Below are 16,162 nucleotides of genomic sequence, written 5' to 3'. Positions count from 1 at the left end.
GGGGCGGGGCACGTTAGCGCGGCCGAGTTGCATATGCAGATTACGTGCTCTGTTTTAGGGATAAACTGCCGCGTGCGCAATGCTGAGATGGCATGGCATCATGGGCGCTGTTTTTTCGGGCATTTAGTACTGGAGGTTGTGTAATTTCAAGTTTCGGAGACATGATGAAGTGAACGACAGACGTCTTTGCTTCCCGCTGCCGCCGTTTTTGACGATAACCTTTTCCCATGGCAGGTGACACTGTCAGCTGTGGGAGCAAAGTGGACGGGAAAGTGTGGCTGGCTTCCCTTCGTACTGCCAATATGAAGACATCATTGACACAACATGGAACCGTTTCTTTCGTTGCTGACTCTCAAATTCAACAAAACGAAATTTTGTCTCATTCAAGTTTGTTTTTTCCAAATGCCAGATAATACAGAAAATTTTGCGGCCCCTTCTGTGTAAGAAAAATCTATTGGCGACTACACTTATTTGCATAAAAGATCACATTTAAAAGCAACAAACTTTCGATTTAACGAAGCAAATTGCCGATTTTACCAACTTTGTTACATGGAGGCTTAACTGTATTTTCGTATAATCCAATTTTATGTAGCACGCAGCAAAGGACAATAGTGCACTCACATTGCAAGTAAGACAATGGTAAGTGGTGCAGACCACTCCCCCAAAGACCTCCTGGATCAGGGTATGCCCTGTGGTGTTTGAGCCACTCAGCTGGAAACCATGGTTTTTTTGTTCCTCGTGGGACGAGTCAACCAGGTAGCGAAGGAACTCGGAGCAGTCCTGCTGCTCTCCCTGCTGGAACCAGGGTGGCTTAGAGGTACGAAGAAAGTCTTCAGGGCACACAGCTGGTCGCTGCAATGACAATCATCAAGGCATGTGAAACGGTCAGCCAATTTATTGCACATCTACACCTGCTCTGGCATGCTCCATTTCAACAAGCAGCAGTTGAATGAAATTAAAAATCTCAATTAAGTACTGGAAGTCAGGTTCAATGGTGGAAGAGCCATTTACTTGCTCAAGCAAGCAAGAACACAAAAAAAAAAAAACAATACTGAAACAAAGACATGTAAGGAAGACAATGTTACTAAACCAAAGTTGCAGTTAAGACAGTTTTCTTTACAGCTAACATGCAAAATATCTCCCACTGCATAACTGTGCCTTGGATCACGTGAAAGCTGTCTAATTTACAACCATGGAATGTGATCTTCCGATCGTGGAGGGTTGCAAGAAAAGTCCCCTTTATATGCAAATTATGTGTCAGTGCAGTAGGGTTTCCACTTGGGCTTGTTGGTTTTCCATTAAGAACGTGTAGCATTGTGCGCAAATGTGTTCCCTCTTTTGTCCATGTTTGCGCGCAATGCTACATGTTCTTAATGTGTAAGTGGTTGAGTATGTGTATTACGAGGTATGGATAAAGTGGCACTGCATCAACTATGCTAAACTATATGCGACTGAATATTATCCGAGGCTTCTCTTTGATTCGGCAGCCTCCTTGAGAGCGCTCCGTGGCACGCTAGTACGAAGAGTACCCAACTGCAGCACAAAAGGCACAAATAACAATCGCACAGCGGCAGTACATTGAAACCACTGCTGAAGCAAATTACTACAAAAGAGCAAAAACTGGCGAGAACAGCGAATGGAGGAACGACATCAGCTACATCTTTCAGCTATGGCAGCTCCATTGACGTCCAGGATGATGATGATGATAGTGCGCTTTAGGTTTTGGTTTTGCTCTTGAGCTCATCTAGAATGTCATTAGGACAGCCTTATTGTTCTTTCAAGTTTCCTTTTTAGCCTCCAAGTTCGGCACCAGAGGTTAGTCATGGCATAATACAGTAATTTCACTGTTTCCACCACACACACACAAAAATACAATTTTGTTCTTTTGTATGGGGGGGGGGGGGGGGGGGCAGTTTTTCGGGAGATTTATGGCCGTGTAGTACGCACAACTGAGAGGATTGGTTGGAATTTGAGAGTCTCCAGACAGAGTTGGCAGGTACGTAATAGTAACGTAACAGTTTTAAATAAAATGATCTTGCAATACAAAAAAGGTTTGTATGATCACTTGAAGCTCATACAAACCACTTAGCATGAGCATCATACAGCCCCATACTTACATGGAAACACCCCGATGCAATTGACAGTAGTGCCCCAAGCATTGCAGCACACCAGTGCTACTTCAAAATCTGCTTGCATGGCAGACATGAAATTAGCATGCTGCAGGCAGAGCAGGACAGCAACTCACCTGTGATAGTGCCAAGAAGGCAAACAGCTCCTGCAGGCTCTTCGAGATGGTCCCTGGTGGCACAGTGTTGCTCTGAAGCAGCTGATTCCTCAGGCTACAAAGTACGAACATTTGTGGCATCACCAACGTGACCATCACACACCACTGTCACAATAGAATGACAGAGAGAATATAAATTTTATTTATTAAATGCAATATGCAACTACTTACAGTCAGCCCAAAAATTTCCTGCATCAACAGTGTCACAAAGCAATTGCCACGGCTTGCGTTGTCACTTGGCTCAATGAAGACACATCGCTACATTGACAAGTGAGCCCTACGGTGTGGCCATCGTAGTTTGCAATAGAATCACTCTGCCAATTATGCAGACATGCTATTGGCTGCTGTTGTGTGTCTCACTGGCGGTGGCTACCTAGTCAACAGTGCATGGCACAGCCACATTCACCATCAGAAAGGTGGCAACATCACTCTGCAGAGTTTCTTTCTTTTTTTTTCTGATAAGAGATGCCTATGCGTGAAGACAAAGAAATAGTTTTGTTTGGCATTTAATCTTGATGAGGCTGCTGTATTCATAAAGGAAAAAAAGAAAAGAAAGACAGAGAAAAGGTCACTCAGCAATAAAAAAAAAAAACAATACATTACAAAACTGTAGAATGCTTTTTACAAGCAGAAAAGTTTGCAAGGAAAAATAAAAAATCAAGTGATGTGACTTTTATTGCATCAAGCAATCTTATTATTCCATGTTTGAATCGCATTTGCGTCAGCACTGTAGAGACAAAGATTAGAAAACACAAACTCTTGTCAGGACAAAAGCCTGCCCGATTTTTTTCTTCTTTCTCGGCCCGAGGCATCACCACACAAGTCAAAAGTAAAAATAAAAATAAAAAATAAATTTAAAATATACAGTTAAACCTGGATATAACGAAATTGACAAATTGCCGAAAAACTTTGTTATAAAGAGGATTTCGTTATACGAAGGTTTGGCACGAAAATTCGAAAAGGAAACGCTTACCGTATTTACTCTATTCTAATGCGCCCTCGATTGTAACGCGAGCCCGTTTTCCATTTTCGTCGAAGCACTCATCCTTGGAATGTCACACCTGGTACTGGATGCGTGGACGCGTGTCGTTTCGCACAAGTGCGAGGCATCGGAAACGAAGAGCGAGCGTCACAATGGCGTCGTAGCGTCGTATAGTGCTACAGTAGAACCCCGCTGATACGTTCCAGGGTGCTGTGTTTTTCCGCCTGTTACGTCGTTTTCAGCCGGTCCAATCACAGTTCCCATAGAACCCAATGCATTGGTAACCCCGCTGTTGCGTCGCAACTATGGGACCGTTCCCGCATCATACGTTGCGAACAGCCACCCCGCGCCAGCCCAAGCGGCCATTTTTACTTTTCATGTCGGTTGGCTTGGTCGATGGCATTGGCCGCCCAAAGTGCCGGGGGCGACAACTATGACGTATTTTCGGTTTCCGCCAGCAAAAGTATGGCCTTTGAGATCCATATTTGCTATCTAAAGATGGTGTCTATGACGCGTTGTGGCCCTAAAATTGGTTTTGGCTCATAGATGTTCCGTATAAAGTCCAAGGGCGATAACGCAGTCGCAGCGCGCCGTATGCTGCATGTGCGAGTGAAAACGTGCGAGAGGAGCCGACGATTGCGTCTAAATCTGGCGCGCGCAAGAAAGAAAAGCAAGGAGGAAGCGCACCTTCTTCCGTTGCGCTCGAGGCACCGGCGAGGGGGGAGGGATAGTGGGCGGCGTTATACTGTATTCTGGCATCAACTGCGTACTACGCGGCGGCGGTCACGCAGTCGCGCGGGCGGTATCTTGAAAGCGATCTGCGTTGGGGCAGAGTTTAGGCAGTGTAGGTGCATCGACAGCTTGTAGCTTTGTGCGTGCTGTGTGTTCTCGGTGCTCAGTTTGCGTTGAAGCGACAGACAACAGCACGAAGGTCACTTCTCTCGCTTCTGCAGCGGCGCTTCCACATGCCGCCAGCGTTTGACAGCGTGTCGGCAACATCAACTGGAAAAGGAGACTGCCAGCTTGGCGGGCTAGGCCAGCTGCAGCAAGCGCAGGACCAGGTTTGAATGAAGGGAGGGGGAAAGGTCCACACGCAGTGGCAAGATCGCCGGGTCGAGGGATGCAGGCCTGCCTCGCACACGCTCGCATGCACGCACACGTGCGCTCGCTTCACATTCCGTCGCGGCGGAGAAGGTGCTTCCAGTTGCTGCTCGAGCAAAAATGACAAAATTTGGGGCGAAATCTCTAGGTTGTTGGCGGGGAAAATTCGTTATTTCGAGGGGGCCTCCCGCTGCCACTTCGTTACGTTGAGGTCTCAAATACATGTGCTTCTATGGAGTAATGGCGGGGAATAGAAAAACTTCGTTATAACCAGGAATTCTTTATATGGAGGTTCGTTATAATCAGGTTGAACTGTAAAATAAAAAAACATTAAAAATTAAAGAAAGAAAGAGGACACCACCGGCAGAGCAGTAAATTCCAATGCCACCTCTGTTTACGTTCAATGAAAGGGAAGAAGCAGTCTCAGTGGTACCTCAGGGTAGGTGAAGACAAAAGATGCCTTCTATAAACAGTTGTGTTCTGCCACATAAATTTACAAAGGACACTGGTCTCCACGTGATGACAATGATTCAACTCTGGTTACCATATTTATTCGAATTTAGGCCGATAGTTTTTTTCAAATAATCATATACCAAACTCTAATGTCGAATTAGATTCGAGGATTTTAACCCTTTGTATCCCAGCGGCAACAAATGTTGCCGTAATGTACAATGGCGCTGCAAATCATGTGCGTCGCCGCACCTTGAAATATGAACTTGGTATTTCGTGCCACCTCGAGGTTTCAAAATCTACCCAATACATGGCACCATCTATCCTGACAACTGTGCAGCAAAAGAAAGAAATACGGCGTCCTCCTCGAGGTGCCCGAGACACTATGTACCTCTACTTTCTTCCAATTTCTCATGATGTATCTGTTAGTACTTATTTCATTTGGATACCTCTGGCATGATAGAGGAATACACGGGGAGTATTTTTTTGTCAATTGTTTGGGGAAGAGGCAAGTAGAAGTACTTTTTTTTTCTGCATACTTTGTTGCGTACACGTATGTTGCCGTCAGGAATGTGGGGTTCCCGATGTTGACGGTTATTGTACTGCGTCATAAAGGGTTCTGAAATGCAGCTCGCGGAATTCAAGTTACAAGTCGCCTTTGGCCTAATGAAGTGTGAGAAGTCAAGTGAAGCACTCCTCCAGGGCTGTTCATTGACCAAAAAATGCCCCCTTGAAGCGCGCGCTTTGGTTGTCCCTACTTCCGTCAGGTATGATGGCGTCAACCATGTGCCGGTCAAAGTGCCGCATAACAACGCTCCGAGGTGGCAGTTATTGCAATGTACACGAAGAACGAAGAATCTCTGTATTCCACGCCTTCGCCACTGCAAAGAAACGCAAAAACATTCCCTTATCTTGCTCAAATCATGTTCTTATCACCATCAGACAGCAGCTAGGACGCAGCAACGAAAGAAACTCGAGATAATCAGGCAGACCTTGAAATGGCAGTTTCAGAACACCCAAAGTGCGCAGCTCACTGCTCCCAAAATGTGCACGAAACAAGCACGCCAGTGATTCAAATTTGCATCAGCCAATAGGCACATTCTGAGGAGGGCTTGTCATAAGCCAAAATGTGATGATCCTTCATGGTGAGCTCAGGTCACCAAGATCATAGGTTAGAGCATTTCAATATTTTACTTTTGCAATTAATTCATTCTAGCACGAAATGTTCAGTGCATAACTAGGCCTCGTTAGTTCTAAGTATGCACAGCTGAGCACGAGGTCGCGGGATCGAATCCCGGCCGCATTTCAATGGAGGCGAAATGCAAGAATGCCCATGTGCTTGCGTTGTAGTGCATGACCCCAGGTGGTCATAATTAATCCGGAGCACTCCACTACGGGGTGCCTCATAATCAGAAATAGTTTTGGCACGTGAAACTCCAGAAAGAATAAAGAGGTTCTAAGTATGCACACTGCTAAACTTGAATGACTTTAGGGCAGTAACACACCCCATGGGCATCTATTCAACTCATAATTTCCCTGCTATGTGTGATGATATATGTCCCCGCTCACCGCGACGTCATGTAGAGTGCCTGGAGCACACTGTTGGCATAGCATGTGTTGCCCAGGTTGAGCAAACCCACGAGCTCGGCCTCACGGCGCACCAAGGCGGGCGCCTCACCAACAATGCCCCCAATGTAGCGCTCTCCAGCCGAGGCCAGTCGGTACTGGCTCAGGAGCTGCTGCATTTCATCCGCACTGGGTACTGCTGCTGGCACATCCTGCAAAACAGGTCTCACATTGCAGTCATCGCTTGCACGACTGTAGCCAAAACAAATTCATCGCGCATGCGCCCATCCTCTCATGGTACAAAAAGAAAAGCATCATTCTAACTGCTAGAGTACCTAAATAGCTTTGAAGCCAGAAGCAGTAATCTTTTTCTACAGCTAACACCTGATGCTACAGTGACAACCGTGAAATTCTGTCGTGCACTTGTAAGAAGCAAAGGAAGTATGAGGCCCCACAGTGAAACTTAGTTACTACGAACACCACATTAACGAACTTTTCAGAAATCCCCTGCTGACTGCTTCTAGCTACAATGTAAAAATATATCAGTACTGCGAACTTCAGAATACCAATCTTTTCAAAATAACGATTGTTATTCAGCTTCCGTGTCATGTTAACAATGCATCAGTACCACAAATTATAATCAGAAATCAGAAATCCTTCACAACAGCCACAACAGTAGGCTAGCTGACGACAAGGCACAAAAAGCAGAGGCCGTGGCGCATGGGTTCGGAAAACCTGAGACAGCGCCAGAGGAGAAAAACACAGGTACGGTGGCTAGATAGGTTGGTGTGCCATCCGCGGGCGTGAAGCGTACGTAGTTCTCTGCTTCATGACGACAAATGCGGCACTGCGGTCAGAGGCCTGTCACAATGAGGCGCACGTCGAGTGCTGCTACGGCCGCATTACAGTGGAACTGCGGCACATTCAACATCGTATTTAAACTGAAAACCATCGTCACAGTCATATCACAGACAGTTACAAATTTCTGAATGCAGCGGAGCTCTTTCACTTGCAAAGGTAATTCACTTGCTTTGTCTGTCACCTGTTTGTTTCCCCGTTGCAAAAATATAAGAGCTCTTGACGCTCTTTAGTTTGGTAAACACCTTAAAACTTGAGTCTACAAGGAGAAGAACAAATTCTGCATGGGCGAAATAGCCCTTCATCGGTTCTTCTAAAGCAATAAAGGTGAAAGTTTGGTTTGCAGAACAGCTAGTATCTAGGGGCTGTATGCAAATGGCAATTCGTGCAGTGTGTATTCTTATACCATGCAATGCACCTAAGAAATGATTTGGCTTAAAGAGACGTAAAATACAATGGAATAAATATTGACATCCGTACAACTAAAATACTTTGGTTCAATTTCTTTGCCCTATATTCGGGCTATTATAAACAAGACACACTTGCACTATACGTGTGCCACTCTTATTATACGGCGCTTCGGTGGTCCGTGGTGGCAGAATCTCGAAAATAGCAACAGCACAGGCCAAGAGCCAACCGCGACGTTTTTGTGGATAACTCATATGGTAACAACTCATGAACTGATGGGTTGATGGGCGGAATATTTAATTTTGGGGCTTTCACCATAACGAACCTTCAGAATAAGAATGATTTGCCTTGGTCCCCTGAAGTTTGTTATATCGAGATTTCGCTGTATTTTGTAGCAATGCCTTTTTTGATGCTAATGCCTTTTTGCACAGTCACTCGTTAACCACAGCCCACAGTCACTCGTTAACCCAGGGCCTAATTTCTAAGTGGCACGGAGTGGCACTTGTGATTTTATATGCTCCGAGTGGTGCTCACCTTGAGTGCATCTAGCACAGGATCATAGAGGTCGGGAAAGCCTGAGTGCAGGTACATCATGGTGTAAGACAGGCTGGCCAGCTCCTGGAGAATGTCGTCATTTTTCTGCCTCTGCAGCTCTTTCACAAACAATGGCAGATGGGGCAGGATCTGCATGGTAAGGGCACGAGATCGTCTCAGCAATGAGCTTAGAGTAGAGAAGAAAGCCACAAGAAATGTTGTACACTACGTTTACTCAAAGTTCGCGCCTTCTACATACCATGTTTTATTCAGCCACAAAACCTCACTACTATTCATCTACCTACCTGAATAGTTTAAATGAGTTGAATCCCATGCCAAGCGTTACTATTTCAGTGTATGTGGCGTTTTCACTTAGCAGCTCACTAGTGCTGTTATTGTGCTGTTATTGTGTTCTCATTTTGTTTGGGTGAGTACCTCTAGGATAGGTTTCACATTGCCTTTACTTCTCTTTACTTGTCACTGAATTGTATAGTTTCCGCATTTTCTTTGCAGGGATGAAAGCGACCAAGGAAGTTTTGGAGCAGCTCTGGGAGCAGCGAATTTGGCACTTTGGAGCAGGTTTGGAGCATGAATTGTCCGTTTTGTAGCAGTAAATACGCATTTGGGAGCAGCTTGATAAAACTCAACATGATTGAAGTACAGGCATATGAAGAAAAGGTGTTCCTTAGTTGGCTTTGCAGAACACTATTAGGTTACGGCAGATCAGTTGTGCGGAAGCTCGCAAAGCAAGCAATACAGTCAACGACCAATTTTCCGGATGCCTGGTTTTTCGGACATGTCCGATCATTCAGACGATCTCGCGGCACCACCACGTACCCCATAGAGTATAATAGAATGTATAAGAACGTCTGAAATTTCGGATGCAAATAACCTTCGCCGCCCGATTTTCCAGACTTTTTGCTATGACTGCAGGTCCGAAATCGCATTAATTGAAGCCACCACCACCGCCATTTTTGATTATCTCGCCGCCTCGAACCAGTGCTCTCACACGCATATCTGCTGGCAGCCGTAGCCACCACCGCGGTAACACTAGGCCTAGCTGCTTCGACGTTGGCTATTAGGCTTCTTGCAGTTTGGTGCTATATTTTTCATTAAAATAATTCACCTCTGTTAGCAATGGCGCCGACTCCGCCTTTTTAATCCTCGCCGATGGCTTCGAAGCTTGGAAAGCACGACGCGGTGCATAATGCCGGTTCCCGAAAGTCAGCTTCGCCTCAATACAGCAGTGAAGCTTGCGCGAAGTATTGAGGTGAAGTAAAACAGCGCTAAAAACACAGACAGAAGGAAGGAAGAAGGACGGACAGAATAGAAGAACACAGGATAAACGCTGGTTGCAGCGTTCATACTGTGTTCTTCCTTCTGTCCGTGTTTTTAGTACCGTTTTTTACACCATGAATGCATACCAACGAACTCGCCTTCAGACCCTTTCAAGTTATATTGCAGTGAAGCATACCAAGAGTGGGAAGGGCAATTGTCACAGGACAAGGTACATATTCCTTAATTATACACGCGTGCCCCGCCGTCTCCAATCGATGTTCTAGCATTGATATGCCTAATAAGCATACTAGCCGACCTTCAGACCGATTCTGGATGCATCTGTTGCGATTTGAGCTCTTGGAGGCAGTAAAAGGCATGCACTGCATGCATTTGTTTTTTCGGACTGCCCAATTTTTCAGACGTTTTCATGGCCCCAAGGGAGTCCGAAAAATCGGACGTTGACTGTATACATGACGGGGAAAAATTGTCATCCACCTAACTGTATAGCATGAAGTTGCAAAGGGAACTTATACAGGTTTCTCAGAAACCGCCTTTAAATTACATACCAAGTGTGCCAACTAAATGTGGCCAAGAAAAAAATAACCGAAAGCTTTCCCTGAACAACATCCACGCTATATTGATAGGCTTGTGTTAATGCCAGTCGAGTCTCCTTTTCATTGTGAACAAGCAACTAATATTCGACTTTAATGAACTAGCTTTCATTGCCGTACTTATTCGATAAGGTGCCAATGCAAAGGTTGTGGAATACGTCGAGAAATGACAGATAAAGAGCATATATGGCGACCTAGGACTTGTGTGGTCCCGTTTTTTCATTAAAAAAAAAAAGAAAAACAAGCAAGAGAAAGCCTGTGAACTCTTTTTATAAATCCACATGACAACGTGTCCCCATGCCAGTAATATAAGGGGTCTCAGACGTAAACGTTGTCATCAATGCACGGTGCATATTACGAACGTGCAAACCTGGGCCACGGTCTTGTAACGGTTCAGAAAGTGAACCGTTACAAGACTGCGCTACTTCATGTTTGATAGGGACCAAAGATGCGCATCATAAACTACTGACGCAGCGTGAAAGAAGTGCATCCGCTCGTTCCTAACGCCCCTATTTGAAGAGGTCTGCATAAAGATTGATGTAATCCTTGGTGCGCAAAAGCGTTGTCACGGTCACTGCATTTTTTGTTGGTTCTTTAAATGCGAAGCATTTCTTGGCGAACACTTGCTACTTTAACAGTATATATATCTATTTAGCTGCCTACGACTTTGTGCTCTCATGGTCGTTTTGTTAACTTGGTATGTACCAAAATTGACATACTATGACAAGAGTATATGACGAACCTTAATTAAATGTCATGACATGCGTGTCATGTAGGTCACGAAACAGCCGCCTACGTCTTGGTGCTCTCATGGTCGTCTCGTTAACTTGGTAGGTACCAAAATTGGCATAGTATGACAGGCGTGTATGATGAACATAAGTGATCTGTCATGACATGCGTGTCATGCAGGTCATGAAAATGACCCAGCAAAAAACATTAACACTCAAAAACCACTGAAATGGGTTCTGACGTGGGTACTAAGTGAAGGAAACACTACACGCTGCTGCTAGAAGGCATAGTCATGAGCATGACTAAGCAAAAATGACAATGACTCAGCAAAAAAAGATTAACACTCAAAAACCACCAAAATAGGTTCGGACGTAGGTACTAAGTGAAGGAAACACTATACAGGCTGTTGGTAGAAAGCATAGTCATGAGCACGACTCAGCAAAAATGACAATGACTCAGCGAAAAAAGATTAACACTCACAAACCGCTTCGGACGTGGGCACTAAGTGAAGGAAACACTAAAAGATGACGGTAGAAATAATAGTCATGAGCATGACTCATAAAAAACATCAATGACTCAGCAAAAAAAGAATAACACTCAAAAGCCACTGAAATGGGTTCTGACGTATGTACTAAGTGAAGGAAACACTAAAGTACGATGGTAGAAGTCATAGTCATGACCATGACTGAGCAAAAATGACAATGGCTCAACGAAAAAAGTAACCCTCAAAAAACACTGAAATGGGTTCCAACGTGGGTACTAAGTGAAGGAAACACTAAAGGATGATGGTAGAAGTCATAGTTATGAGCATGACTAAGGCTTTCACCTTAAGGTCTCTTAGGTGTAGCTAAAGGGACTCCTGAGGACTCATGACATGAATGTCATAACATGCGTGTCATGTAGGTAATCAAAGAGCCGCCTACGTCTTGGTGCTCTTATGGTCGTTTCGTTAACTTGGTTGGCTCCCCGCGCACTGCTTCGCATAACATCGATTCCCACAGGGCATGGGATCTGCCGGCTTTTTGCCACAGGCTTTTTTCCTCGTTAAAAAAAGCCTTGACGAATCCTAGGCTGTTCTAAATGCTGTTATTGGTCATTTGTCCAACGTTATCCACAATATTTTCATTGACATCTCATCGATTAGCTAAACTTGTAAATTAGGCTAATTAAACATATTCGTGCACAATGAACAAGAAATAGTCACAGTGGCCATCATAAACAACACCCATCAAGGTACAGGGAACGCCGTTCGCGTAGTGCCCTCAGGTAATTTTTAATTCTTGGTGATCTTCAGGATAGCAGAATACCGCAGAATAAATGTGAAGTGATGTACTGGTCATTGCACATTTGCCAGTATTTCACATCGGTTGCCGAGAAAAAGCTTTAAGATATTTTTTTTAAAACAATAAAGGAATAACAATGTTCACTGCCTTTCCGGCTTTTCAATATTTTGGAAAAGCCCGATTATTCGGGCTTGCTTGCGATTCTGTCACAGGTGCCATAAAGCCAGTGCAAAATGGCAACCGATATTTCATGCAGCGAACGATGGTTTATTAAAATTTTTTCACCTGATCTGCACAAATTGTGTCGTAAACATCGTTGCCATGAACTCAATTTCAGAGGTTTGCTGTTTCGCCAAACGTTCAATTACAACCGCAATTTGGCCGCAAAGGTTGACTAAATATGAAACTTTACATTCTTGGCTTGCGTTCTGTGGTGGCAAAAGCCTAATCTTGAGTGGTGTGGCAGGGCAGAAAATAATGTAGACTGAGTGCAAATTTGAGTGATGTTTGCGGCTGCCATTGTATATTTGCGACAAACAAGTTTCATGAAAGCAAGCAGGTCGTCAGCATGTCACGCTATCACCCCGATAACCGGACCTGGTGCACATGCGAAGCAGATTCAGAATGTCACAGGCACAGCGTTCGTCCATTAATTGACGCAGATGTACCAATAGGGTGCAAAATCGAGTACTAGAATGCATGACGAAACTTATGAGCTACACGCTGAGCAGAGTATACGAACTTATTCATTCAGCGTGGCTTTCCTTCCCGACTGCACCATGAAATGAGCGCCAGTTCAAATCATCCTTAGCTGGTCCATGTATGCGCAAATGCGTAATAATTTCATAAAACATTCGTAATGCATTGTAAAGCATACAACAGTTTTAATTTTCTTGTGGCCTAGTTACAATTATGCCACTAAACACACCCACACCCCAAAGGTGCTGACGCTGAAACGGATTGCTTAGGCTTGGATTGCAGGGCTAAGCGCTAGCCAACGCATGTCTATGGCTGTGTGGTTGTCACTGAACACGCACATCCTGCTAAATTTGGCAACTTCATTTGAAATTAATGTTTCAGTGCAGGTTGGCGCAGCTCAATGATTTGGCGCAAGGTGGCGCTATTAGCGCAGCACTTCCATCTCTGTCTTTGACATGCTAATTGTGCTGACTCTGCTAACTGTACACTTTTTTTTTTCTAATCCTCAATCATGCATGTGGTGCATACTTCGCGTGTCTTCATTATGTAATTCGCCCCCTACTGTAATGCCGAATGGCCGAAATGTAGGTATACTAATAAATAAATCAATTCATTCATTCATTCATTAATAAGCAGCCCTGTGCTCTAACTGCTGACACATGTCCATTCTAATTACTGCACTGACATCACAAGAAGCAGCTCTTGGGCTACCCAGATCAGTTGCAGCTTTTAGAATTTTTTTTTTTTTTTTGCTTCCTTAAAATCATTTCTGCATTCTTACGTCTGACAGGAGGCACACAGAATTTCAAAACGATGGCTTTGCTGACAAGGTTAAAAGTCGCCCTTTATGTGTTCGCAGCTTTATAACAAATCAATGACCTGTTTAGTCTTGAAAAGCAAATGCCCTTGACCTGCTTTAACATGTATTATGAGCCCTCTTCCTGTTGACACCAGCAGAACAAAGAACCCAGAGACCACATGGTGACTCTCTCATGAACCATTGTGCTCTGACATACCTTGTGGAAGAGAGCAGGTGAGTGCTGGTACGACAGCAGCATAAGAGTCAGGACCGGGAACGCACACTTGCGAGTCAATGGCTGTATCGCCCTGCAAAGCACCTGGGAAATAGGACGATGTGCAATAAACAAGGTTCGTCTGTGGATGGCAGAACTTGTGCCTGGACATTTACATTGTAGATTGGGTAAAGCTTGTACCTCTGTACCTCTGTACACACTAACGTTGATTGCAAAGGACACAATAATCAAAAAGCCCTAGAAACTTCCCAACTTGCATGCTTAGCCAACAACAAACCATAGCAGCTAATGAGTTCATAATTGGTGATCACATCCTTAACGCTGTTCAGCCAGCATGCTAAGCCACACAAACACATAATTTGCTAGAGGAATGATTGTTGACTATGCATTGTTTACTATGGTGTCAGCTGTTATAACAATGAAAGTGACAAGTTCGACTCCCTCAGCATGTAAATGTGGAACCATACACAGCTCATCAATGCTAGTCAATTAAAGCTGCTTGTGTGCATGTAGCTTCAGTGATAATGTAGGTGGCCATCATGGAACAGTGCCTCAGGTATCGTTGTCAATGCAGCTGTGCATACCTTTCAACAACTTTCAGCTCTATCTAAACAAACATTCCTCACATTATTACTTTCATCTCAACCATATATAACTGTGAGTTATATAACAAAGCCTTTAATATGTGCTGTGCTGTATATGAAAACTGTTCCGAGAAGAACCATTGGTTAACACACATACATTTGTTAAAAACAACAAGAAAGGTAGCCCAAGTCGATACGCACCATGTCGATGGAGGACTCAAACAGGTCAGCAATGGCAGCAAAGCGGCCCGTAGCCACAAATCCACGCAATGCTGCTGTGACCCAGAGGTGCATTGAGTTCATGCCAGGCCAGGCCAAACACTGCAACAACCTGCGGGATGCTCGCACCAGCGGCTCCACATCGACCGAGCCACTCAGGCTACGGCTCATGGAGCTGGTGGCCGTTGACACCAGAGACGGTGGCAAGAGCTGCACAACCAAAATTTAAGCTTTCACACAAGGCCTGCAAGTGAGCAGACAATAAAATTCCAGTTCAGGGTGGTGACACCCTGAAATGAAATTTATACATTTAACTCCTGTGGTAGGTCGCTCCCGACCAACTAGCATAGGAGAGTGATGAAAATATGGTGCAGTTTGTGGTGTGCATATGAGCACACCATATCCAGCAGATTGGTTTTGGGAAACTAAATGCATCAGCCATCTTTTTCTCCTGGCTTGCCATTTCTACAGTGGTGACGCACACTTGTATGAAATGCCAGTGCACCAAAATGACACCCCTTCAGACAAAGTCACCATCTCTTCAACCATGTTCGCACCTACATGGTTGGACCACTTCCATCATCACTCACAAACACAGCTAGCTGCCAAAGCCAGTGAACCCTTTTACAGATTGGATGTTCCCTTACTGGACATTGCTTCCAAATTTGTTGTCCAAGCGTTCATCTCTGCCTGAGTTTTGCACTTAAGAGGAAACTCTGGCCTTTGACCAAATTTTAAAAAAATATTGTACATTTTAAAATATTGTATGTTTAAAAAAAACTTACACATATGTTCTACATATGTGTACAACATATGTACAGTATAGACCACTTATAACGTAACCGCTTATAGTGCAGGACCGGATATAGTACAGTCTTTTCAGACTCCCAGTAATTTTCCCATAGCACTCCATGTCTACGCATACCACTTACAGTGCAGCCGCGTGAGACGAAATACCGGTTATAATGCGGCTTCCGCGGGAAAATCTCGCCGACAAGGGCGGTAGTGAGCACGCTTCTCAACAAGGTGCGCCCACCGATGGGAGAGGAGATCCACAAGGGCGATGCGGAGGAGGAGCATGAGATGTGGAGCATGAGTCCAAGGGCGATAAAATTGTTGCCGCGCGCCGTATGTGCGAGTGAAGGTGCGCGGGGGACGCGCGCCTTCACGGAGAGCGAACGCACAACGGAGAGCAAACGCGACTTCCATCACGCGAAAGGCCATGGGGGTGTGGGAGGAAGGAAGGGGTGGGCGACGCTGTGCTGTGGCACCAAATGCGTATCTTGCAACCGGGCGCAAGGGGAACTAGCGACGCAATCTCCCACGCAAAAGGAGCAATGCGGGAAGGCAGCATGGGAGAGAGGGAGGGGGGCGGCGGCTTCTTCTCTGGCAACAAATGCGTTCGCGCCTGTGCCGGCTGTCGGTGTTGTTGCACACACCGTATCTTAGCGATCTTCACACGGCTCTGACCTTTGTACGCGCTGTGCTTACGCCGCTCAGTTTCCGTTGAAGCGGTAGACCGCACGAACAAGCTTCGCTCGC

At 45.0% G+C, this 16,162-nt stretch overlaps 1 protein-coding gene across 1 annotated transcript in view; it reads right to left on the bottom strand.

The window, feature by feature from the left end:
• Positions 1-16,162, bottom strand: part of LOC119449382 (ubiquitin carboxyl-terminal hydrolase 35) — a 70,842-nt gene that overhangs the window by 28,636 nt on the left and 26,044 nt on the right. The window contains exons 6-11 of the mRNA XM_037712551.2: positions 14,603-14,830; positions 13,800-13,901; positions 8,184-8,333; positions 6,387-6,595; positions 2,246-2,339; positions 622-852 (exon numbers count right to left, since the gene is read on the bottom strand). Of these exons, the coding sequence (XP_037568479.1) occupies positions 622-852; positions 2,246-2,339; positions 6,387-6,595; positions 8,184-8,333; positions 13,800-13,901; positions 14,603-14,830 (1,014 nt within the window). The remainder of the gene's footprint in view (positions 1-621; positions 853-2,245; positions 2,340-6,386; positions 6,596-8,183; positions 8,334-13,799; positions 13,902-14,602; positions 14,831-16,162) is intronic.

The sequence above is a fragment of the Dermacentor silvarum genome, chromosome 4 (assembly GCF_013339745.2).
Source record: "Dermacentor silvarum isolate Dsil-2018 chromosome 4, BIME_Dsil_1.4, whole genome shotgun sequence".
Taxonomy (NCBI): domain Eukaryota; kingdom Metazoa; phylum Arthropoda; class Arachnida; order Ixodida; family Ixodidae; genus Dermacentor; species Dermacentor silvarum.
The sequence above is the reverse complement of the archived record's forward strand: the minus strand, read 5'-3'. Positions and strand labels throughout refer to the sequence as shown.